Genomic DNA, 25,605 nt, shown 5'->3' with positions numbered 1-25,605 from the left:
AGGGTTAATGTACTTTTTGTTGCAGTGGAGCTCAATTGACCTTAATAATGAATGGAAAAGAAAAAAACTTTTTCTCGTATTTTTTTTGTTTGCTAAAATGTAAATATTGTGCCAGCGCGCTCAGTGTGCAATGTATATCACTGGCCCGCGGGGCTGGAATTCAGGATAGACCCTCCTCTGGATAAAGCTGATTTTCTACACTCGAAGAAGCTGAATAGTTTAAACTAAGCAGACACACATGCACATGTGTAAAGCATTGCCTGACGTCACTGATGTCACCGTCCCACAGGTCTAACTTGGGCGTTAGCAGATTCATCTGTTCTGTTATGACTAACCCTAACATGTCTCATATGAGAGGGAGAGGAGGTTGGGGGAACAGCATAGTGGGTGGGGGGGCTGTTGTTCACAAGCTGTAAAACCTCACATAAACCCAGGCGGCTTTAGCTCGCCTTACCACACGTGTTGCAATTAACATGCAACGGCATGCTTCACTGGCCAGCCTCAAAGGCTGCGCTGCGATGTTAGGTAGCTGGGCATGTGGTGAGCAGTGGGAGTGTAAAGGTCAGTCGGGGCAACACAGATCAAACATGGAGCTGAGTTCATAGATGTCAGGTGGCCAGAAAAACTGCACTTTGGGAATGAATTTGATACCTTTAAAAAAAAAGGAATAGTTTCAGTGTTGGGTCGTATTGCATTGTTTGATATATGATATATGATTTTACTTTTGGGTGTAGTCTCTTTTCCTTAAAACTGTCTATTGTACTTCACTCTACAGTTTCCAGCATTCCCCAGACTGACTTTGGACAGACCTGAGAGAAAGGCCTGAACTTGTTGCTTTCAATCAAATTTAAGAACATAAATATACAGTAGCTTGGAAGCCAGCTAGATTTTTGGACAGTGGAGTCTTGTTTATGATAGCATGCAGCCGCACCCTGTACTTAACCCTTTGCGTTAAATAAATAATTTTATAACTCACAGCAGGTCTCTGAATGATTGTGTGGGGTATAATACAAAAACCAGATGTTTACCCATGTTTTAGACATGACCTGCAATGACCATGCATCGTCTGCTGTGTGCCTAAATGCAGCAGTAAGAAAGTAGAACAGAAAAGGAGAACGCAGGAGTTACGCAGTGCTGAATGAATTTAATGCAAGAAATAATTTGTACAGATGTTTGAGCTTTCTTGTGAGGTGTAAAGTTTTATTCTGCTGTCAAAAGTTGTCCACAGTTAAAGAAAATGGCGCAGATTAACCAATTGCAATGCAGCAGCTTCATTTGTGATCTCACCCCAACCGGTCACAGCAGATGGCTGCCCCTCCCTGACCCTGGTTCTGCCTGAGGTTTCTTCTGTTTAAAAAGAGTTTTTCCTTCCCACAGTCGCCAAAGTAATGCTCATAAGGGGTCGTCTGTTTGTTGGGGTTTTCTCTGTATTATTTTAGGGTCTTTATATTATAATATAAAGTGCCTAGAAATGACTGTTGTTGTGATTTGGTGCTATATAAATAACAGTGAACTGAAACTGAATTATCTGAAAGCCACCAGGTGGTGATAGCTCTGGTTGCAAAATGACTTCCAGGCCTATAGAAGTCTATGGCAGAACGGCTTTTCATACTCCACAAACACACTAATGTCGAGTTTATTATTTCGAGTCATGTTAAATAAAAAAATGAAATCTACTTTGAAAATTGTGTTCATACCTTGTTTCATAATGGAGGAATTATTTGTGTTAGTAGCTCATTGGCTAAGTTTTTAGCCATACGGTTTCTCTTTGTCAGATCCTTTTTGAGGCTTTTGCAACCAAGATAACTGCCAAAACGCTAATTTCTTCAAAACAGAACTTCAGAAACTAACAAGTGACATCACGATAGCTACATCATCTTTATCACCTGCTAGCTTCATGTATTTTGCAAGCCATTGAGCACATGTTGTTTAATCCTCCTTTATGACTCTTAGAATGATGATAAGACAAGAGTTTACTTAGGTCAGAGAGCGAGGCAATCAAGGGTCATTTGCCCAGACTTCTATGAAATCATTAGTCTTTTTGAGAGCAGAGCAGTCGCCCCCTCCTGCCTATTAAGAAGAATACAGGTAGCGTTTTCTCTTTAGTTTTAAGCCATGTTTGTCTTTTATACTATATATGGTGGCCATTTAATCTTGATTGCGTCATATGTTGCATATATATAACTATAAGAGTAGTATGAGTCTTGTCATCTAGCTCTGGGTGTTTCAGCAAAAGCTGAGCTTGTCTGTCATTTAATTGATGCTTCAGCTATGCACGCACCAAATACAGCTAAGAGAAGTTTTTATTGTAGTATATCAACTCTGGAAAAATACGATTGCTAAATTTTATGCTGTATTAAATTCTTTGGAAGAATTATGAACTTTTAAGATTACACTGGTTATTGGCCAGTGTACACACACACACACACACACACACACACACACACACACACACTTCCTCCATTCCTGCACTGACCGGACTAGTACAAGCTGCTGGCCAGAAACACTGTTTCACTGCTCTCTTATCCTTAGCCAAGCCATGTCTCCAGACAGAGTTTTTATCAGCTCGTGAAAACTGCAGCCACGATAAGAAGTATTGGTGGTTACACAGCTGACAGCTCCACTTGATAGAAGAGAAGGGGTGGGGTGGGGGGGACTTGGGGTAAATCCACCAGATTTGGTCACTGCGAAGATTACAGTCCAATTTAAAGAACAGCTCACTTTGAAGTTTCTAACTGTTAAGCTAAATTGAGGATAGGGAGAAAGGAGATGAGGGGTTGAAAGTTCAAAATAGATAATGCGCGCCTTTGTCTTCTCACTCTCTCTTTCTTCTTTCGTCTTCCCGCAGGATGGCAAGGAATGATGATGATGAAGAGGAGGCGGCCCGTGAGAGGAGGCGCAGGGCACGCCAGGAGAGGATGAAGAGCAGGGAGAGCGAGGAGCCCAGCGGCCAGTCGGAGAGCCTGGTTATGACAAACAGCCACAGGTATAGCAAAACAAGCTCTCGTACGTAGTCCAGCAGACAACTGATTGGCTCCCTCTTTTTGTTGGATCGCCTGCAAAAGCGAGAGAGCACCAGTAAAGTCCAACTGATAAACTCTCAACGTAATGTCATTCTCTGGGTTTAGGGTGTCGGGGGGGGCGGGGGCTGCATGGTTAGATAGTCTACCGCCAGAAGTTTTTGAGAAAATAGTAAGCTTTAGTAATTTAAGTGAACTAGCCCATGAAAAACCCCAGAAGGAGAGGTGCCAGAGTGTATTTGAGGAGTAAAAAAAATCACTTCTCTAAAACCTAAAGTCTTCCAATACAATAAGACTGCGGATAGTTTATAAGTGCAGGTTTTAGTTCAGTCTAAATTAAAGCAGTAAAGGTCAAAGTCAAATAATGACATCACAGCAGCTATGATGAAACTTGGACTCTGTCTGAGGAGTCAAATGCTCCTCAGACAGAGTTGCAGTGATGCAGACAAAAAGCGTAACTATTAATTTCTATGCATTTTAAGACTTTGAGATAAATTGTGTTGGCTACAGTGGAAGTGGTGGGTCGCTCTGACATCTAGTCACACAGACACTGCTTTGTGGTGATGAATGTTTCCTCTCTGTAAGCTCTTAGATACATCCTGGGGTGGTCAAACAACAAGGGGATTGTGCAGGAGGATGCTGAGACAGGACCTAGTTCTTGCTAGCCATTGTTGATTGTGCAGATACAAGGATAATGTTTGGCAGACTTTTAGGTCACAGTATTGTGAGTCATGCTGTAGTCATGCCTCGAGGTGGAAGGATAGTCACTGAATATTTTAGTTAGAAAATATAAATACACTTACTCCACACTTTATTAGGTACATCTTGGTAGTACCAGGTTGGGCCCTCTTGTTCCTTCAAAACTGTATTAATTCCTCATGACAGAGATTTAACAAGTTGCTGGAAACATTCCTCAGAGATTTTGGTCCACTGCAGATTTCTTGGCTGCATATCTCCCATTCTACCACATCTCTAACAGGAGATCTGGTGACTGTGGATTGAGGCCTGGTGATTCTGGAGGCCATTTGAGTACAATAACCTCATTGTCAGTTTGAGATGATTTGTGCTTTGTGATATGGTGCATTATCATGCTGCATGTAGAAATCAAAATGTGGGTACACTGATCTTAAACGGATGGATATGGTCAGCAACAATACTTGGGTAGGCTGTGAAGTGTGCCAGGAAAATATCCCCAACACCATTACACCACCACCATCAGCCTCACCTGTTGATTCAAGGCCAGATGGCTCCGTGCTGTCCTGTTGTTTATGCCAAATTCTGACCTTATCGTCTGAGTATTGCAGCAGAAATAAAGACTCGTCAGATCAGGAAAGATTTTTCCGGAAAAAAACAGAAGATCTTCCAATTTTGGTGAGCCTGTATAACCTCAGCTCCCTGTCCTCACCTCACAGGGGTAGCACCTGGTGTGGTCCATCAGTTATGGGCCATCTGCTTTTAATTTGATTTGAGGTTTAATATGTTGGGCATTCAGAGATGTTCTTCTGTGTCCCTTGGTTGTAAAGCATTGCCTTCATATCAGCTCGAAGAAGTCGGGCCATTTCTTCTGACATCAACAAGGCGTTTTTGCCCAGAAAACTGTGGCTTCCTGGATATTTTCTCTTCTTCGAACCATTCTCAGTAAACTCGAGCGATGGCTCTGTGGGAAAATCCCTGCAGATCAGCAGTTTCTGAAACACTCAGAAAAGCCCCTCTGCCACCAGCAATCATGCCACATTTAAAGACAAATCACCTTTCTTCACCCTTCTGATGCTCAGTTTGAACTTCAGCAGTTGGTCTTGACCCTCTCTACATGCCTAAAGGCACAGAGACACGGTGATTGGCTGATTAGATATTTGCATGAGTGAGAAGGTGACCAGGTGTACCAAATGAAGTAGCCAGTAAGTGTGTATTAAGCTTTATAGAAGATTATCTTGGTTTGTTTGGAGGTCCTTTAGCGCAGACAAAACGAAATAAATTTTTTTTACACATTTGGGCTGTGGTGCAAAGCTTAATCCTCATGTATTTGGTAATGTTTCACTTTGTGGGTTAAATTTAATGCCACAGCAACTACTGACTCAGCATCCAAAAACATGCTAACTATGATAGCATGTTAGCATGCTATCGTAGTTAGCATTTAGTCCAAAGTTTTAGCAGGTGTTAGCATGGCTGTAGACTCTAACTATGGCTGTATTTGAGCACATACAAAAGTTCCCACCTAAAATCCAAATTTCCATTCATTATAAAGCCTCACCTGAGTTTATTTGAAGAGCTGTGGTGAAGACCAGTCATTAAAGCCATGGGTCCACATTTTCTGCTGTTCTTGGCTATAAAGCTGTCAGTAACAATGCAACCTCTTTCTGGAAATTATGATTACACAGGGGTTGCGGCCTTCCACCAGGGGCACCTCAGAGGTAACAGAAGATAATGTCATGGATTATCTTTCCATGCCCACATTTGTATAACAGCTGACGTCTGCTGTGACCTCACCCCTTCCTCCTCTTTGACACGAATACACACAATGTGACATTTGTGCCGTCTCTCTCTTTCTCTCTCTCTCCTCGTAGTGTCACAGAGACTGTGTCTGTGAGCAGCTCTTATGGAGGCGGTGGAGATGACGAGGACCAAGCCCTACTGGACCGCATGGCCAAACGTGAGGAGAGACGGCAGAGGCGCATGAAGGAGGCGCTGGAGAGACAGAGACAGCTGGACCCCACTGAGACGGAGGGCAACGACAGCACCGCCACGGAGAAAAACAGCGCAGAAGAGGAGAGGCCCTCCTCCTGGCGTAGGGGACGTTACCGTGACAATGACGACGAGGCTGAGAAGATGGAAACCTATAGCTCGAGAAGAGAGGAGGAGAAGGAGCGAGAGGAGCCGAGGGAGGAAGAGCAGGCTGCCCCTGAGGGGGGAGAGGAAGAAGCGGAGGGGGTAGATGAAGAGGAGGAGCAGCCAGTTGCAGTTGTGGAGGACAAGCCGAGAAGGTCTTACTTGAGAGACCAGGTCAGTTATCAGGTCACCGTTCTTCTTTCATTTCAGACATTAAGTTTAGCTGGTGTAACCGACAGCCTTGGCACATTTGATCCTTGTTTCTATAGGCGTCAGCTGAAGAGCCTAAAATGCAAAACAAGGTATGATTAGTGATTTGTTGTCTTTTTTGTTACCTTTGATTTGATCGCTGAGCTTACTTTCAAAGAACTGCTATAATCCTTTTTCATAGGACTTCACCGAAGAAGAAAGACATTCGGTAGTCAGTGAAAGTTCAAATCAGGCCAAGTCATCAAATTCAGAGGCTGGGGAGGATACAGTAGCATCAGGGGAAGCTGAAGAGGTACCTGAGGATGATAATGTAGATAATTCACAGGGGAACAAGCCTATGTTACTAAGAAATGACAGTGAAGAGGACTTTGAGGTATCTGAGATACTGCAATCAGAAGATAATGAGGTATCATACATGCGGTAAGAACTTCAGTAGAGGTGTTGCACAGCACGTGAAATTTCTTTGGGTAACTTCAGTGTCTAACTAAACAGAAATGTTTACATGTTAAACCTCTCGATGAGCCCGTCTTGTTGACGTGTTGATTTATGACACTGAAATCACCCGGACACCTCGTGCCGTCTAGCATGGTTTGCAACATTTGCAAACTGGTGATGACAGGTCTGCGTTTGATGAGGTGCTGTTTCCAGCCGTGTGGTCAGGCTTTTCAAAAGGTTAATGCTATGCTCCACAGAGTGGTCACATTTTTTTTCTGCATGTCTCCCACCTCAGCTATGAGTGCAACAACACATCACATTACACTGGCTCCACTTCAGCAACTCACTGAGGCATCAGGTCATCTTTCGATATCTGTCAAAAGTTTAAGACCATTGAGGATTGAAATAAACCCTTTGTTTGTGTTTTTGGTGCCCTGTATTTATCTTGTACAGGGCACTGGTGTTGTCCCTTAGTTAATCCAGTGTCTGGAACAAGCTCCTTTAGGCCGTATTCCATCACTACCAGCAGATTGTTTCACTCACCAGTAGTTTTAATGTAAGACACCAGCTTGTCTGCAAACAGTCACCAATTTTTGCAGTTAAAACTCAAATGTACGACTGTCCTTCTTAAAAGTAAAAATTGTGCTTTCACACTGAAAAAAAAACACATTTCAAAAGCACAGCGTTTAGTATTTATTTATTTATTTCTGTTTGTGGTTTAGGCTGCACTCGTCGCTGCTTCAGTACAAAAGTTGGCGAGTGTGTGGAACAAGTTGGTGTCTTCCATGCAAACTGTGGGTGACCGCTGCAGTCGCCTTTCAGTTTTTGCTGCTGCATCGTATAGTTCTTTACAACCACTTTCATCAAGCGACAGCAAGCAACCTCCAATAACCCCTCATTAACTGGTGGAAGAATATACATTTTCCCTAATGTCTGGCAGTTGCCAACCAGTTGCCAACCAGCCTGTGTAACTGAGGCCAGTTCCTTCTGATTGAAAACAGAGGGTTTGAACTTGCCTATTAGGGGTTACCTGGACATTACCTGAAACTTTGGCTGTGTTTTAATGTGGATCCACCACTTCAACATAGACAGATGGATGGCTATGAAAAAAGATAGGGAAAAGCATTTTAACTGATTACGTCAGCATTTTATATTGAAATGGTGTCAGTGCAAGAATAAGAACGTTTATAGCGCTTTCTCAGTAAAGACTCATAATTTGTATTACATTCATAATATATCCCATGGTCTTCAAAATTTGATCGGATATGTACTTATTACAGAAATAGTAATCATCACATATAAGACTTTAATTATGTTGCTGATTATGGACAGCAAGTGGACAAAGGAAATACCCAGCTGGAGACACTCCCAGTGTGATCACATGTTAGATAATCCTTTGTCAACAGTAATTCTGGAGTGGACGTAGTGTGATGTGATGTTCTGTGTTATTTTATTTGGGCGTGGTCTCTTTCTCTTATGGGATATCATGTGATGTCACATGATTGAATCCAATCACACTTCACTCTACGCACCTTTCTGCCTACCTTTGTTGTTCAGTATCACTCTATCTCTCTTTCTGTGTCTGCTTGTGTGTGGGGGGGCTTTAGGTGAATGAGCCCAGAGAGGAGAGGGAGGATCAGAGGAAGCACAACGGAGGGCTGCATGAGGAGGCGCCTCCCAAACAGCACAGGAAACCTGAGAGGACCACCAGGTACAGCAACAAAAGCACACACTGTCTTGTTGTCACCCCAAGGCCAAACTGGGGATAGCCCAGTCCTGTGAATTATTCAAGCGCCTGAGCTGTCAGCAGTATCGCTCAGATTCATGTGACAGTTTGACGCTCTCTAATTTGTGAAAAATCAGAAAGAAGACCAGAATGCAATTTGTATTTACACTGTTGCAAAAATGTGAAGATAGTTTGTGTCGTCTAACTCTGCAAATGTTCTGTTTTTTACTACAGACGAACACAAATTAGGCTAATATTTTCCCATTTTCAGTTCAATATTTTGTCACCTATCTGATAATGGTTATTTAAGTCCTACTAAAAAAGATAATGATCCCTTTATTCTGAAACAACAGGTGACTAATTCATAAATGAAACCTGTATGCCTGAATAAAACACACAGACTTAATGAATCTGACTAATAGCAGCTGCGCTTATCTAATCTTTCTTACAAAAAAAGGCTAAATATAAAAAATCACTGAGCTACAGAGCTGTGCATAAGTCCTGAGCCGCCACTCATTTCTCTTTTCTTCATTTACTTGTATTATTTGAGCAGCAATTCTTCGGGCATTTATAAAGGTCTTTCAGACTTTTTCTTTGGACATTGGCTGTTTTTCACACTTTTCAGTCCGTGCACTCGACCATTTTCAGAGGAATGTTTTTGTTAAGCTACTTAATGTTTACCTGTGACTCATTCAAGCATAAAAAAGACACCTAACTCCAGAGATGAGTCAGTGTTGTGTCTACACATAACAAATAAATTTATCTTAAGGTACTTTATTGCTAGCAAGCAACATTTGTTCCCAGATCTTTAGTTGAATCTGCAAAAGAAAGCAAAGAACACAGTCTAACAGACATGAAATGGCATTTTTAATCTAAACAGCTATTTTAAGTTTCAAAAACTTGGTATAGCTCAATGTAAAGTGTGTTCTTAAAAATTCTGAGCAAACTCAGAAGTCGAGGACAAAAGAAGTGACAGGCCTAAAATTCTGTTTCAGATAAATAGTATGTGAAACTCATGTCCTTAAGAAATAGGAAAAATCCTGGAAATACATGGCATAGGACCTGAGAAATGCATCTGGACCTTTAGCTGATTAATCTACTGTTCACTGAAGGCTCAGCAGAAATGGTTTCAGTGGAAGGGTTGCTGTTAAGAAGCCATTCCTAATGATGGGGGACAGATTCTATGGAGTAATGAATCCAAATTTGATATATTTATTTCAAAACGACTCAAGAGGGAACTACAACAGTGAGTCTACAGCCATCTGTGAAGCACGGTGGAGGACTTGCCTCTCCATTTCAGCCAGTGGTGTTGGGGATCTTTTCAAAATAGAGGGAATCGTAAACTCAGAAAGTACATCAGATCCAGCATGGAATACTAACTGGAAACGTGATTGGCAACTGCTTCAGTTTTTAGTGTGACAATAATCACAAACACATTGTCAGTGTAGTAAAAGCCTGGATTTTAAAAACACAAACACAGTGGAACAACATCAGTCATGGATTGGCATCCCCAGACCCTTGACCTCAACATTACTGAACCAGTGTGGATCAAATCAGCAGAAAATGGAACAAAAGGCAGTAAACGTCCAAAGAAGAGCTTTGGGTGTCCTTCAAACAGCCTGGAGAACTATTCCTGAAGACTACTTAAAGAAATGAGAAGCGAGTTCAGGCTGTGTTAAAGAATTAAGGTGGTCATACCGAATATTGACTTTCAAGTTCATTAGAATTCCACAAACTCTGATTGTGCCTTATATATTGTATTTCCATGTGTGTTTGCACATTTCAGCAAATTGCTGGACTTATTTCTGCACAAGTTTGATTTTTATGAAGAATTGAGGGATAGCTCAAGACCTTTGCACACTAATTTATTTTTGGAATAGCTACAAGAGTATGCTGATATATCAGTGACTCTACTCTTGTCCACTTGTGGAAAAGTACTGCAGTAACTTAATATACCAGACCCAAAGGTCAGCTGAAAAGATCAAACTACAAATAACCAAAGCTCATTGTGACCGAGTGCGAGGAGAGGACAACAGTCTGTTGATAAACAACATTATGTACTGCATTTTAAAGGAAATTTGTTTTATCAGACAGGAAGTTATGTATGAGGCTGACATTTATCATTTATTGCACAGGCTGGTGTGAAAGTATAGACATGTAGCCCGAGGCTTCTAAAACATAATTGAAAAGCAAATCTCATTCAGACTTTCAAGAAAAACACGTTGTTTTTGTTCAGCTGGCAGAGTGGCCGTGTTTTTCTGTCACGGGTCACCTGCAGTGAGTTCTCAGGTTGAAACACTGGAACGAAACTTGATGCCGCCTGTAACTTTATCTTTGCAAACGTGATTGCATTTGTTTGTTGTGTGGATTCCATGAAGGCAACATATTCTTCTGGTGTGCATTTGAATACCTGGAGGAAAAGGCAAAGCTTTCCGTTCCGACCCGTGTGCTGACCCGTGTTTCTGTGTGTCCTTCCCAGCCGCGGCAGCGTGCGCTCCCCCGAGCCTTCTGCGGGTGATGACCCGGACGAGGACGCCCGCCTGGAGGCGGAGCGCAAGCTGGAGGAGCTGAAGCGGCGTCGCGATGACGCGGAGAGCGAGGAGTTTGAGAGGATGAGGCAGAAGCAGCAGGAGGCCGAAGCTGAGCTGGAGGAGCTGAAAAGGAAGAGGGAGGAGAGGAGAAAGGTGCTGGAGGAGGAGGAGAGGCAGAGGAAGCAGGAAGAGGCAGAAAGGAAAGCCAAAGAGGAGGTGGATGGGGTTTTTTTCACCTAACTTTTAAGCTGTTTTTACTCTGTTTTATCCCATCTCTATGTAAATGTTTAGTTTAAAAAAAAAAAATCATGATGTTAGAAAAGTCTGAGCTTCAGGCAAGTGGCCGATGGACGCAAGTCTGAGTGTCATCTTACAATCGGAGGGAGACTGGAATGAGCAAAATTATTGTGCATGTGCAATGATGTTATGAACTGGTTGCATTCGAAATTGATGTTTCAAAGATAGGGACCAGGTCTCCGACCACCTGCAGTCAGTTGTTGTCTTCAAAGCGACTTTGGTACATCAATAAGAGCAATAAGTTGCTATCAGTCTCTTCTTGTGATAATTGGGCAATTAACTGTGATAAATGTTAAAAAAAACCCAAATCAATCTCTGGGCTACCACCAATTGTTCTTAGACGCTAAGATGTTGCTGTCCTGTTTTCTCTCTATTATGACTGAATTATCACACAATTCTGATTTTCAGTCATCTTTTCCTTCTTTAATATTGTTCTTTTGTTTAGTTTTTTTGCCCATTCAACTTTGGATTAAGCCACATTTCTATGCAAGTGGCTTATCCGAGTCTCCGATATATCCATGAAGCTGTCCTTTTATCTGTAAACTTGAAAAAGCTCGAAAAAGCTACACAACCCTGTACTGTATGTTTACCTGTTATCCAGTTTTGTAGCCCAAGAAAAAAAGCTTGCTTTCTAATTTGGATCTTGTTGAGTCCAGGTGAAACACCTGCTGAGATATTTGTAAGCTCCTGCACACACAGTGTTGTGTCTGTTCCCATTATTGTTATAATAAAATAAAAGGAGGGGCTGTAGTTGGGGATAGCAAGTCTCTAGAATGGCACATCTCTTGCAAATGAGTCATTCTGCAACAATAACACACCGTGTGTGCTTAAACCTCTGACCGGGCCAACAGCGATGAATCGAAACCAAAAAACCCCCAAAACAATCGGAAGAAGAATGGACTTGAATGGTTTTTATTGCCTGTCCACACAGCTGTTGCAACAATCAAATTTCAAATGCAGACATCAGTGAGAACGAAGTCAACAACCGTCACTGCAGTCTTTTCCATTTTCTCATGCTCTGCACCATGTTGATTCATCCCTTTGCACCTGTATGAGCAGAAACCCATGCATCACTCTCTCTCACACTTGCACCGCTGTGACATTATCTCGCCATACGTCTCCGTTATCGCGACTCAACCTATTTGGGTCCCGGCTTGTAACTCACATATGTCATTCCTCCGTTTCCTCTTCTTACAACATCCTCGTCCTTGCGTATCTCAGACGCGATAACCTCTGCTTTCCTTCGTGTTCCCCCGCCGTACCGAAACGCGTCGCTCATTTTCGCTCGCAGCCAGCTCGCGCCGAGGCCCCTACATTCTCACTATTACCCTGACTGGTCTTCTTTGTTGATCTTGGCTCCGAACGTGGCGGCCCATCTCTCGCTATCTGCCCCTGTTCTTCTCCTCTTGTGTGATGTTAATGAGGCCTTTTGGTTTGTAATTAAAAGATGGCCCAGAGATACAGAGAGACTAATTAACCAAGACAAGGCTGCCGGAGAGGGCTGATATACTGCCAAGCACCAGCCCTCTTCTGAATACTGTACAAATGATTCATACTTTTTTCTTTCTTTTTTTTAACTCTTGATAGTCTGCTGTATCAGGCTTTTCAAAATGCCTTTTTTCTCCCGAGGCAGCCGATGGCTGTAAATAAGAATTTACTCAGAGTAATTGAATTCGCGACTGACCTGCTTCATTTGATAAAATGAGTAAATCAGTTAGAAAGTGTCTGAGTCGGCTGCATTTTTGATCGTCAACTGCCAGAGAGATTTTCTTTATCATGTGATAGCCTGTGGCAGGATAAGTACGTTTCCATTTAGTTAGAGTCGATACAAGCAGCTAGCAGACACAAGTTACCATTACCTGGCAGGACTGCTGTAATTAAATTGACCAACGTGTTCCCTGTCAGAGTCACTCAGAAATGCCTGCCATCTCTTTCTCAGGAGGAGAAGAGGAAGATGAAAGAGGAGATCGAAAGGAGGAGAGCAGAGGCGGCTGAGAAGAGACAGAAGGTGGATGACACTATGGATGGAGAGGGCAAACCATTTAAGTGTCTCAGCCCTCGAGGATCCTCTCTGAAGGTCAGTCCAACCATTTTTGACTTCTCACCTCAGCTTTTCCATTCTGGTACTGCGCATATGGGTTAGGATAGAAATAGAAGCAGCAACAGAAACCAAAATACAAAGATCATTCAGCAGGCTGAACAGGCAAACTTTGTTTGTTGTATGAAAATGCAGTTCCTGGCTGACTTTTATTCCAGTAAAGCCTGAACCATGAAATATTTGCCAGATTTTTTTTAAACTATATAGTTAACTGAACCTTCAAATAAAAAAATGACAAATTTGCATTTGAGTTTTAATTTCTATAATTTTTCTTACAGCTGATATTTTTGTGCAATGTATTGCTCACAGTAGTCATGCTTATGTCTTCTTGGATACTGCAGTTTTTAAAAAAAAAAAAAAAGGGTTAAATCCATGTGAGCTGTTTTAAAATCAGCATCTTAAAATGGGACTAAAACATTTGCTCTTAACGGCTGAATAAATGATGTATTGTTGACCTGTAAGGATAAGCTGAACTGCAGTAAAGTGCTTATTAGTCCTGGTTTTGCAAGTATGATGATGTAAACGCTAATCATTCAAAGGTAAATTAGTTTAAAAATGTATATCTTTCATCCTTAACTCAAATAAAACGTGCAAAAAAGTTTGGAAAATTAAGTGTTGTAATGCTAAGCTAATCTTTACATCCCTGACAGGCCCCCACACTATGTATGAACACACTATACTGACCACGCTAACACTTGTAGCTTTGGTTAAGCAGACAATCACACTATTAACTGACATATTTGTGCTTGTGTTTTTGAATTGGAAAAGTGAGTAAAAGCACGCAATTCATCTAAAACTATCAGGCTAAATTTTTGCGACCATGAACAATCAACTTGATCTTGCTGCCTTTAAAATGGCTGCTTTAAAGACAGGGACCAGGTCAACAACCACTCACAGTCAGGTTTCGTCTTCTAAGAAACTTTACTGATCAAAAGGCAACAAGACGTAGTCAGTCTGCAATCAGTCTGCTATTATTTTGTGATTCAGTGGGGTTAAGTTGCCAATTAAATGTGATTCACAACCAGTTAGCAACCAGTCGAGCAGAGTATTGCAAAGAGACATGTCACAGACGAGTTGTGCTCATCAGTAAAAATTGACTCAAATTGATTTCAACATGCTGGCTGCCTGCTTCAATTTATAAAATAGATGGCAATTATTTGCAAACCTTCACCATTTTGTCTCAAAGTGATTGCAGTCAGGTTGAGTCAGAATTTGAGGGTATTTCTTGCTCAACCTCCAGGCAACAATGCAGTCATAGCAACTACCTGCAACATGAAAGAAAATAATTCATTGGGCAACCACTGATATTTTGCTACATTGCAAGTGGGATCAAAGCTAACAATCAAACCAGCATTTGAGTCCAAAGCTATTTGACAATGTAGTGTCGTGAACAGGGGTTGAACACTTAATTCAGTTTAAGGCTTAAAACAACTTTATAGCATTTGCGTGCTGTACTAAACTGCACTTTGCACTGGGTCCAGTGCAGTCGTCAGCAGAATTCCGTAAAAGCTTTCCTGCAAACCTGCAAACGCCATCTATCCTGTGCAGCAAAGCCTACTCTGAACATTCAAATATTTGGAGAGATTAACCGCCAGGTGACTGGCATCTGCACAAGTGTTATCTAACTGAGATAAAGGAGGGGATTTCATAAAACCAGAGCGAGAGATGCAATAATCAAACTGTAACTTGTTTTTTTAAAACTGTCTAAATCTAAACCTTTCTCGAGAAATGCACGAAGAAAAGTTTACCCCCCAACCCTCCCCGCCGCCTTATCTAAAGATAAATGTTTGTCACTGCAAAGGAACGTTTAATCAACTCAAATGTGAATAAATGTTTTCAGTTTTGCCAAAAGCCAACTCCCACACACACAAAATCTAGGGGGATTTTTTAGCCAGTGGAGAAAATCTAATTAGTGACAGTTAGCTGTAATATTCATCTGACCCATCCCAGTGAGACTCTAGACTAGAGGTTTGGCTCTAATGGTGTGTGAGCTCTGATTGTACTAGACCCAGGCACTTCTTTTAATTGTGGTCACTTTGTAAACAGTAATTCTCATGCCCCCTTCACTCCCTTCACAGACAAAGCTTTACTTTGTCGTCATGTTCACTGTACGTACAAGTGTTTCTTCATGACTGTGTTTGTTTGAGTGCATATCTATCTGTTGCGTTCTTCACGTACACGGAACATATGAACAGTTATGGCGCTGTGTTTTGCTTTGAGTTAATTTGTGTGTTTTCGCAACAGATGAAATAATACAAAAAACGAGGGGTCTGGAAGCTCCATAAATTAAATTAAAATCGTATAGCTAATATGAATGTTGCCTTAACAAACATTTGCAGACACATAGCGTCTTTAGCATTTATTTAATGCCATGTATTTTGATGTTTATTGATTGTAATAGCCAATATGAATTTCGTTTCAGTTATTCAGTTATTGCAAGACATCTGAATAGTACTGTCTAGCTAGCTAATTTTTGCTAGCAGGAAACACGCTTACAACAAAAGGTACTCACTGTCTCGTAAGTACCTGAAAAGCTAGCTCCTTAATGCGATTAGTACAAAAGGATATCAATAAAGACAAAACAGCATCTACCTGTCGCTCAAAACTTAAAATGGCTTGTTTGTGTGTAGTTTTAAGATGAGTTTGATAGCAAGCAGATCTGTCATGAAAATGTTTTTGGATTGTAAGCAGGTTATAATATAGGGGTCATTTTAACAAGCAGCGATTCAGGGAAGTTTTTGGTACTTAAATGTGGGCTAATTTTAAACTTAGAAGGCTCATATACTTGGGAGCTAGCTGATGTATTTCACAAAAAACTAAGTAACTCATTGTTAATTTAAGAAAATGGACAACCCAAAAGTCCAGTAGGTCGGGTATATACCATATAGGCACTAAATCCCTGGACTGTCTCCACTATCCCTGACTATAAAGGAACGTAAAACCACAGAAGTTTAAGTTTTAACCTTTTTTTATTATAGAAGCACAAAATATGGGCGTAATAATCCCATAACTGTGAAGAAGATAGAGCATGAAAAGCAACTCTAATCTATTTCATGCTGAAATACCTTTTGCTACATAAAGACAACAGACAACAGCAGATCTGTTTTTCTCTATATTGGCTCACATGAATTGGAGCAAATTCTTGCTTGATTTATGTGCAGAGAGAATTTCATGCCCCTTTGGTTTTTGTTGAACCTGTCCAAAGGCTGTTTCATATATCAAAATGACATGCATGCCATTGAGGACACACACTTTACTCCCCTCATTTCTTTTTGCTATTAGGTGCTTTTTGTTTGACAGCTGCCATTTGGTGGCTCCTGTTACAGTAAAACGTAAAAAAAAAAAGACTGCCTCACTATCAGGAATCAGCTCCCAGTGGAACTCTCAGTCCCGAGAGCTCGCCTTCATGTTATCAGCAGTAAACCAGCATAACCCCGCTCTGTATTGTAGATAAAGCTCAGTGTTCTGTGGCGGAAAAGGACAGAGGGACGAAATGAAGGACGGGCAGCAGGGATATGCAGGAAAGCGATTAGGGTTAACAGGATTACTGTAACTGCATTCGGATGGCTACGGCTCTTTAAAATGCGTCTGAGAATGGGGAATTTCCTGTCAGGGAGTATTTTTGGGAACTCCCACATTCGGTAGCAGTCGAGTGCAATGGCCTTCTTCATAGAGAGAGGGGGAAAGGGCCTTTTTTTCTGCTGTTTCTTCTTTTGTCCCTATTATAGGGTTTTGTGTTTTTGTGTGTGTATGTGTGCATCTAAGGAACGCATGTGCTGCCCTCTCTTTTAGCCTTTTGTGCCGTTGATCATAAACAATCCTCAGAGATTCCCACAGACTAAAGGCAGAGAGAGCAAAGCATTTGCTGTGGGGTGGGGGTCAGTTTCTGACTGTGTGTGCGTGTGTGTGCATGTCTTTCAGAGCATTTTGCACATAGAGGGAACAGTGTCTTGGTGCTGCTCAAGAGAAGCCAAATTATATTACGTATGAAGGAAGATAATAATGAGATATTTAGTATTTAAAAGTACAGCCTGCAAAGTGAGTATAGGAAATAAAGTTAAGTGCATAAAGGGGACCTATTTTTTGTCTGCGGTATATACTCTTACCATGATGGATGTTCATAAACACGGTCAAAGTTTCAAATATTGAGCAGAAGTAACCCCTGTATGGCAGAAGCTCAGGGCTCAGACTGCTTTATTCTTGGATCTGTAAGCTGTCAATGAGAACAGATATCAGATATAATATGATCATCTCGGGCACACAGCTCTGGCTGCAAGCATAGCAGCTCCACCCACCTTCTGTTCAAATTATCTGTTTGCAGGGGAAGGCAAAGGGAAGTCAGCTTAAAGTGGCGGGAAAGTGAGCTGAGATGGTCTTAGGTGTCACAGCAACCTCAATTTAAAACAAATGAGGATTATTATGAACTATGTCTTTGGTGGAGTCCAGAAAACCAAAATCTGAAGCTGCACACAAGGTTAACAGATCCCCTTTATGTTATTAATCATCAAAGCTTAGTGACTGTTTAGAACTAGGCGTGTTTACATGTTGAAGTCAGAAATGAGTTCATATTAACGGTAATAAAGGGATTGATGCACTTGAATCAGCAGCAGGGATGCTGTAATAAATATCTGAAGTGTGGTAGAGATGTACTGCATGCAGCAGAGCAATTCTGATGCAATATTTATAACTCACAGCCTTTCTAACCTTTCTTTACAGATTGAGGAGAGAGCCGAGTTTCTAAACAAGTCAGCACAGAAAAGGTAAGCGTCATCTTTTTTAGTCATGTTGACCTCTACTAACAACGCTTTTTAAGCAGTCCTGTTATTGCTGAATATGAACAATACAAGAGCTAGACCCGAGTGTCTGTAGTGTAGGACGTAAAGCCCAAACTGCATGTGATGTATACATCTTTTTCAGAGCATTTAGATTTTTCATGCACTGTGTGTTAATTTCTTGCTTCTGCCCAGCAGCACAATGAAGACGTCTCATTGTCCTGTGGTGTCCAAGATAGACAACAGGCTGGAGCAGTACACCTCAGCTGCTCAGGTTAGCTCTGCATCAGCTTTGAAAACATGGATGGATGGATGGATGGATGGATGGATGGATGGATGGATGGAGTTGTTTATTGTCATTTTCAACAAGTTTCACGCACATCTCCTGTGCCATCCCAGCCCATTCTTCTTTGGCGAATCTCTCAAGCTCCTCCAGATTTGATGGTCTTCTGGCACAGATTTTTTGAATGGGATTCAAGTCCTGGCCTTAAGCTGGCCAGTCAGTATGTTCACTTTAGTCTTCTGGAGGAGTGATGTATGTTTTGTGTTGTTGTTTCTTCATCATTCCTTCCACCTTGATAAGATTCCCAGTTCCAGACACACTGAAGCATCCCCAAAGCATAATACTCCCACCACCATGTTTAACTGTGGGGACGGTGTTCTTTGGGTTGTCTATCTCCAAACATAACCAGAATCTGTATAACCAAAGAGCTCTAGTTTCATCTCAGGTGACGGACTTCTAGTATACCTAATCATTCTCGAGGTTGTCCTTAGGATACTTCAGCCTGGTTTGAAGGTCTGCAGACTCACCGCCATTCCCTGTGCGAGGCTCTAGTGATTGTCTTCTTTGACATCACAATTCCCGACTTGGTTAAGTCATTCTCTTGTGTCTCTAGTGCCTTGGCAGTTGTTCTGGGGTCTTTAGACACATTTTTCACTAGTTTTCTTTTCAGAGTCTTTGAAATCTTTCACTGCCTACCTCTGCCAGCCTTGCTCTGTGTGGCTCTGTTTGAATTTCTTGATGATATTTCTCACTCCAGTTCTCAACACTTGGAAACACTGTGATAACTTTTTATATCCAGCATTTGCTTTGTGAGCAGCAGCAATTGTTTTTCTCAAGTCTAAACTGATTTCTTTTGTTTTTGGCATGATGCTTTCTCAAGTGACAGCTCAAACCCTCACTGAAGTTTTTATACTGTGTGTAAATTGGAAGATAACCCTCAGTTTTAACTTGACTAAATCTTACAAGCTCTGAGCATCACAAAGTTAAAACACATCATTGCACAGCAGAGGTTTGTGCTATGGCTCAATAATTTATCTGTACATAAATAGATATGTTGAACCAATCAAAACAACATCATTGCTGCACGCACATTGCACATGCCAGTCACTGATTGATCTGTGCATCTCTAGTGCAAATATCCAATATTTGTCAAAAGCAACTATGTAGAAAAAGTAATATTTCATTCCGTAAGATTTTTAATTTGCTTGACTAAAATGTGCCTGCACTGGTCTATAACAGGACCAAGGTCACACACACAGATAAATATAAACAGTATTTTACTTTGTTACATTGTTTTCTATCATCTATTATATAACATTACTATTTTGGAAATATTATTATCATTAAACCAAAAGTGCCACTCCCGAGCACAACATTCTACTTTGACTCCCCAACTTAGCCAAGACATAACAAAGACATTGCATTGAGTTGTTGGTATTTATGCTTTTTTTCCTGAACTTTTATCGCAGCTTAAAACCCAGATTTCTGTCTCCTCAGAGAGAGAACAAGGAGTCACGATCCCCTCGCTCCGGAGCCGTTGATCTGCCCATGGTCACCGACAGCATACGAAACATCAAGAGCATGTGGGAGAAAGGCAACGTGTTCAGCTCGCCTGGAAGCGGCGGGAGCACATTCAAGGTAAAAAGAAAAAAAGAAAAAAGTAAAGGTGGTGCAGGATGTTAGAAAGTGTTTGAAACTTTCTGTGTGTATGAGCGAGAGAAGGACAGACAGACAGGAAAGAGCCCAGTTCACTGGTCCTTCCTGCTCTGCCCCGTTGCCAGTGATGACCAGGCTTGGCTGACCTTTGACATTGTCCAAACAGGAAGCAGCTGTGATAAAGACAGGCGTAGCGGGCCGCATCAACGACTGGCTGAATAAAACCCCAGAGGGCAGCAAGACATCAGGAGGAAGGCCAGTGGTAGGTCAACACCGTATGAGCACAGTGCATTTAACACTCACCTCAGAGCAAAGTCCAGAACCAGAGCACATGAAGGTAGTGGCCTGCATTAGGGTTAGGGTCATCTTTTAAATCTCATAAAGTTGTCATGGAAAACACAAGTAGTCATTCTTCTGCCAAAGTTTGTTTTGTTTTTCTTTTTTGTATTTTGTTTTTCTTGGCTCTTATTTTGAAGTGGGTGGTGCTTGGTTGGCCCAGAGTCATGTTACTGGTCTCTGTCAGAGAGCCACCCCTGAGCCTGGTTTCTTCCTGTTAAAAAGGAGTTTTTCCTTCCCACTGTCACCAAGTGCTTGCTCGTAGGCGGTCGTTTGATAGTTGGGGTTTTCTCTCTGTTATTACAGACTCTTTACCTTACACTATAAAGCACCTTGAGGTGACTGTTATTATGATTTCACGTTATATAAATAAAATTGAACTGAACTGTACACCAGTCACGATTTAACAAGTTGACCCAGAATCCAATGACAGCTGGTGGGTTTTTCTTTAACTGTCAACCAAGGCCAAATCCCACTGTGGCCTCTACACCCTCCCACTTCACTGGGAGTGTGAAGTGCTGTTGAAGGTTCTCTGAGGCCATCCTTGTGAAACAAAACAGGTGTATGGGCAGTTATCCGACATCGCTGCTGCTCCCACGTTAGACCAGTTGGCTCGAAACGGCTCTTAATGTGGCGGACCCTCCACATAACAGTGAGAGTGACTAGTAATAATGTGCAGCATTCCCTCTCCTGCTTCAGCCCCGCTGTGTTTTTATGCCTGTGTCATATTTACTGCTGCTCATGCTCTGTGTAGGACATGTTTTATGATCACTTTCAAACGATGCAGTGAAGCAGGTCAGTTGGACGCAGGCTGTATCCTCTCTCTGACTCCACCTGGTGGCCTCAAATAAAAATGAATTATGACGTGTGTGAGCTTGCTGCTCTCGCAGCTGTAATTTCCAGATATAGTGCGTGTGGACAGTGTAGACGTGGCATCGTTTTCAAGCATTTGATGCTAAACCTGTTGCAGTGTTTGCTTGCAGACAAAGATTGAGCTTTTTGTCCTGTCCTTCTCAAGTGTATAGAAACATTTAAAGCTATGACTTTATCCAAATATTCATGCTGAAGCATTATGCTGTGTGCTAATATTGTTAAAATAGAGCAGGGGAAGCTTTCACTGCACATAACTTTATGTCCAACGTGACAGCATTAAGACGTCTTTCTCGAGTTTTACTTGGATTGCCTCAGACTACTGCTCACCGTGTGAGCGCTTTTTCCTCCACACAAACCCCTCTCCGCTTGATCGTATCTGTCATTCTCTGCACTCTTTCCGTCCTGCCTACATCTTAGGTACACCGCCAATGCTGCCACACGATGAACATTTTCAATCAGACCTCCAAATGCAGAGCACGCACTGATAATGCGTTGCTTTCTGACTCTCCCCCTGACAGGACCTGAAGCCTGTTGACGTCACCAACAAGAGGAGTCTATGGGAAAACAAAGGCGCCTCTCCGGCCAAGGTAGATGTCATTAATATCAGCCCATTTACTCGCTTAACATGAAGTGAGATTTGTATAGGGAAAGATCCAGATGAGTGCTCCACGTACTGGAGGAAGTCCAGAATGGAGTTTTGACTCTGCCAAAACAGTTTGCGGTCTTGGACGGCTCTCCATATTTTTTTTATTTTTTTTGCTCCAGTTTCCTGTCGTTGTCAATCAAAGAGAGCATTTTGTTAAAGAGATGAAGTAAAGTAGAAATATTAGAATAATCTCATGATGTTTCGACCCTGTGTGGCATTACTGAGAGTAACAATCACTTTTATGTGTTTTTTGTTTTTAAAGAACTCTGATAGCTAGTTGACCTCACCGGTAAATCTGGAATAAGCCTGGAGAGGTAAAAGAGAAACTATTCTACATGTTTTTTGTGTCTTTTTTTTTTTTTTTTCCCAAAGCGCTTATAACTGAATGAGCCCACACTGCTTTGCACTGACTTTTTGTGTGTGTTTTGTTTTGTTTTTTTGGCTGTGGTTGGACATTTTCGAGTTTCAGTCCAAAGTTATAGATTTGTGATCTAACGTGTACGTCACTTTTTGTATCTCCTTGACCTTCAGTGTTTTTAGAGGCTTTTATTTTGGCGAGCAGTCACTTTGAGGCGCTTTCTGAAAAAAGAAAAAAACTAGAAAGAAATAGAAATCTTTTCAATTGCTGTAAAATAACACACACAAAGTGGACTTAATCAGCAAAGCCTTTAATAAAGTCAGTTTAAAGAAAGGTTACACTGTTGCCTCCATTAACATCCATAGGTTGTTAAAGCCAACCCAACAAAATCCGGAAGATTACATCAAATTAACATCGTAAATTTACAAAAATAACAAAAAGTGTGCCCGTTGTCCAACTGCAGGCTTTAAAATTTTCACAAATGGCTGCATCACATCACCACTGCTCCTTCTGACAGCCACAAATCACCGCTCTCGAGCCAGCTCAGCTTCACTTTACTTTTTATTGCCCTAATGGAGGAACTGTTTACAGCATTCTTTACAGGAGAGACGCCTCACTGGGGTGTGCAGCGGCAGCTCAACCGCTGTGAATCACTGTTATCGCCTCCGATTTTCAAACATGTTTGACTAAAAGCTGATGGGAATGATCTGTTTTATCGAATGTCTGTGTGTAAATTTAAACTCTGCTTAGCAGAAATGGGAAAAAAGGCTGCATATCCAACACAACCACTCATTTTTCTATAAACTCTCCTTTCCTTCTTATCTGGCAGCCTTGTGTTGCCACAGGCAGTAGCTACAGCGCAGGCCGAAGGCTGTGGTCTGCAAGTGAGTAGTGGGGCTGGAGGACACCAGGCGGTGGTCTGCGCTGATGTGAAAAAAAAAGGGCCCTGTACAGGAAAAGTGGTGGTTAGAGAGTTGTCATTAGGTAATGTGCTATGCCATGACGTCAGGGAAGACAGAAGACGCGGGTGGGATAGGCGCAAGAATCCGTGGGCGAGGTGCAAGTGGAAGTGTTTCTGCATCTTCGCTGGCTCATTAATGTCTTGTCTTCATGTTTTCCAGGTGGCAGGCAGAGGGGAGAGCAAATCAGTTGCTAATGGTGAGTTTTTCCACGCACAGGCATGCATACGGCCGCTCTGAAGAGTTCAACTTCACTGGCTCATTCTGAGCTGGGCCACTTTGTGTGCTTTCTTCATTTGTGTAATTGAAAAGACTGGGGGATTTCCTCAATCCACAGGGGTACACACTTAATCCTTTAGTTGAGGTGGAAATGTGGAAATGAAGTTAGACAGTCGACTAAAGGACGAGGACATCGATTATCTCATTGTGTACAGTCAGGAGCTTTTTGTAACAAGCCAGGAGCGACAGAAATTCACGTGTTCGTGATCCTTCGCTTGACTCTCCCAGCAGCAAACTTTTCCACTTGTGTTTGTTTGGATACATGTCTAAGCACTTAAGCATTTTAATTTTTGTCGAGATTAGAGGCATGACCTCACCTGCGCTTTGACTTACACAACACCGTGTGTTCCAAAGCGCATAACTGGTCCTCCCACAGGCTGCCGTGCAGTATTTCGGTTTGCGGTTTGGCCTTTTGTTTGGCTCCGACGCTGCTTTAGGATGCCACTTACCCATACATTGTTTGCTATTTTAAAATCTGATCCGAGCACAGCCTCCTCCTCCACCTCCTCCTCAGGCAGAAGAGAGCTTTTGGCCTTGAGAGATTCCACACATGTCAGCGTAATGTGGTGTTTGTTCGGAGCACACACACACGCACACGTAACCAATTTCACCTTTATGAATGCTTTCAGCAGCCTTCTTGACACCACTCAGACCTTTCAGCTTTTCCACTCATGCACACGTCCACGTCTGTTGCTTAGACCCGGGCAGCGTTACAAGCAGCATTCCTGCCAAGACGGTTTGTCACATTAATAACTGGTATGTTCGAGATTAGCACACCATAGCAGTCTGACTCAGAGGATGAGAAAGGATTTGTTTCTTCTTTTTTTTTTCTTTTTTTTTTATTTCTTACTAGGAGTTGGCTGTCACACCGTACAGACATCTGACACCAGCGTGGACAGCGTGGAAGTTTACAGCCCACCCGCTCTCCACATGCTTGGAGAGTTTCCAAAATTATGTAGACACTTGAAAATAGGTAGAATTCAATGCTTACTGAGTGTAGCAGTTTATGAATCAGGGTGCACAACTTATCTGCTGTCCTTCAACAATGCAGAAATAATCACAAAGAATTGCTTTTATTCTACTTTTTATTAAATCAGAAGCAACCAAGGGTCTTGAATGGCATTAGGACCCCTGTTAATATTATTATGTTGCTTGTTTTAGGTGTTGGATTGAACTATGAAACAGGGAACAAAAATAAGTACTTACTAAGTGCTTAAAAACAACAACGCTTTGAGCCAAACAGTAGTGTCAGTAAACCTGTTAGCATGATTGCAATAATAAAAAAAACATTGCAATAATTTGATGGTTAACTGGAGAAACTGAACGTTTTGACCCGATGATGGTGTTAAATGAAAAGTTGAATTGAAAAATTAGTACAATAACAATCCTGTTCCTAGAAATACAATACTATGCAAAAATCTCAAGCCGCCCCACATTTCTTTATATTTTGATAGAAAAATGGAAAATAAGTGCAGTGATTTATTGAAACATTAAAGTACAGTATATAAGGCAAAAACAGATTGTGTACAATCCTCATGAGTTTGAAAGTCACCATTATTCTTCAACACAACCTGTACTCTTAGGCAGCGTTTTTGTCATCTCTTTGAGTATTTCTTAAGGAGTATTTCTTCAGGCTTCTTGAGGGGACATTCAAAGCTCTTCTGTGGATGTTTACTGCCTTTTGCATCGTTTTCCGTCAAGACAATCCCACATTGTGTCAATAATGTTGAGATCTGGGCTCTGGGGAGGCCAATCCATGACTGATAGTTTTCTGGTGTGTGTTTTTCTGTCCCGATATGTTTGTACTGGACTGAGAGTGTGTTTGGCATCATTATCACAGTGAAAAAAGAAGCTCTTGCCAATGAGACACTTTCCTCATTCTGTTGCATGATGGATGGTTTTTGCTGCATTTATAATCCCCTAAATTTTGACAAGATCCCAACACCACTGGCTGAAATGCAGCCCCAACTTATTACAGATGAGTGTGTACTTGCTGCTGTTGATATATATTTTGATGACGACGTGAACCAAAAATATAATTTGTAATCATCACTCCATAAGTTCACTTGCCACTGATTTTGAGACCAGTTCTCATGTAACTTGAAGTACCTCTGTGTCATAACTTGACATAACTTCCTTCCACTGGGAGCATTTCTGATATTAGTGATCAGTAGATGGATTAATTGAAAGGCCATCTTTCAGATCCTGCGTCAGGTCTTTGCTTGGATTGTTTCCTGTTTCTTAAGGGCATGACTTACTCTTTAAAATTGGTTCTTTGCTAAGCTGTCTGTTATTCCATT

At 41.7% G+C, this 25,605-nt stretch overlaps 1 protein-coding gene across 6 annotated transcripts in view; it reads left to right on the top strand.

Annotated features, from left to right (window-relative positions):
- The window catches only part of cald1a (caldesmon 1a), a 64,193-nt gene that overhangs the window by 36,590 nt on the left and 1,998 nt on the right, over positions 1-25,605 (top strand). For 3 of the 6 annotated variants that reach the window (XM_039600735.1, XM_039600737.1, XM_039600736.1), the window contains 13 exons: positions 2,849-2,986; positions 5,585-6,020; positions 6,116-6,148; positions 6,238-6,348; positions 8,099-8,202; positions 10,697-10,964; positions 12,985-13,122; positions 17,860-17,903; positions 18,114-18,189; positions 19,696-19,836; positions 20,021-20,116; positions 21,582-21,650; positions 23,189-23,225. In XM_039600735.1, the coding sequence (XP_039456669.1) occupies positions 2,849-2,986; positions 5,585-6,020; positions 6,116-6,148; positions 6,238-6,348; positions 8,099-8,202; positions 10,697-10,964; positions 12,985-13,122; positions 17,860-17,903; positions 18,114-18,189; positions 19,696-19,836; positions 20,021-20,116; positions 21,582-21,650; positions 23,189-23,225 (1,691 nt within the window). Of the gene's footprint in view, positions 1-2,848; positions 2,987-5,584; positions 6,021-6,115; positions 6,149-6,237; positions 6,349-8,098; positions 8,203-10,696; positions 10,965-12,984; positions 13,123-17,859; positions 17,904-18,113; positions 18,190-19,695; positions 19,837-20,020; positions 20,117-21,581; positions 21,651-21,971; positions 22,024-23,188; positions 23,226-25,605 lie in introns of all 6 variants that reach the window. The other 3 variants (XR_005608787.1, XM_031750628.2, XM_031750631.2) reach the window with 3 other exon arrangements.

This window comes from Oreochromis aureus, linkage group 17, assembly GCF_013358895.1.
Source record: "Oreochromis aureus strain Israel breed Guangdong linkage group 17, ZZ_aureus, whole genome shotgun sequence".
NCBI lineage: Eukaryota > Metazoa > Chordata > Actinopteri > Cichliformes > Cichlidae > Oreochromis > Oreochromis aureus.
The sequence above is the reverse complement of the archived record's forward strand: the minus strand, read 5'-3'. Positions and strand labels throughout refer to the sequence as shown.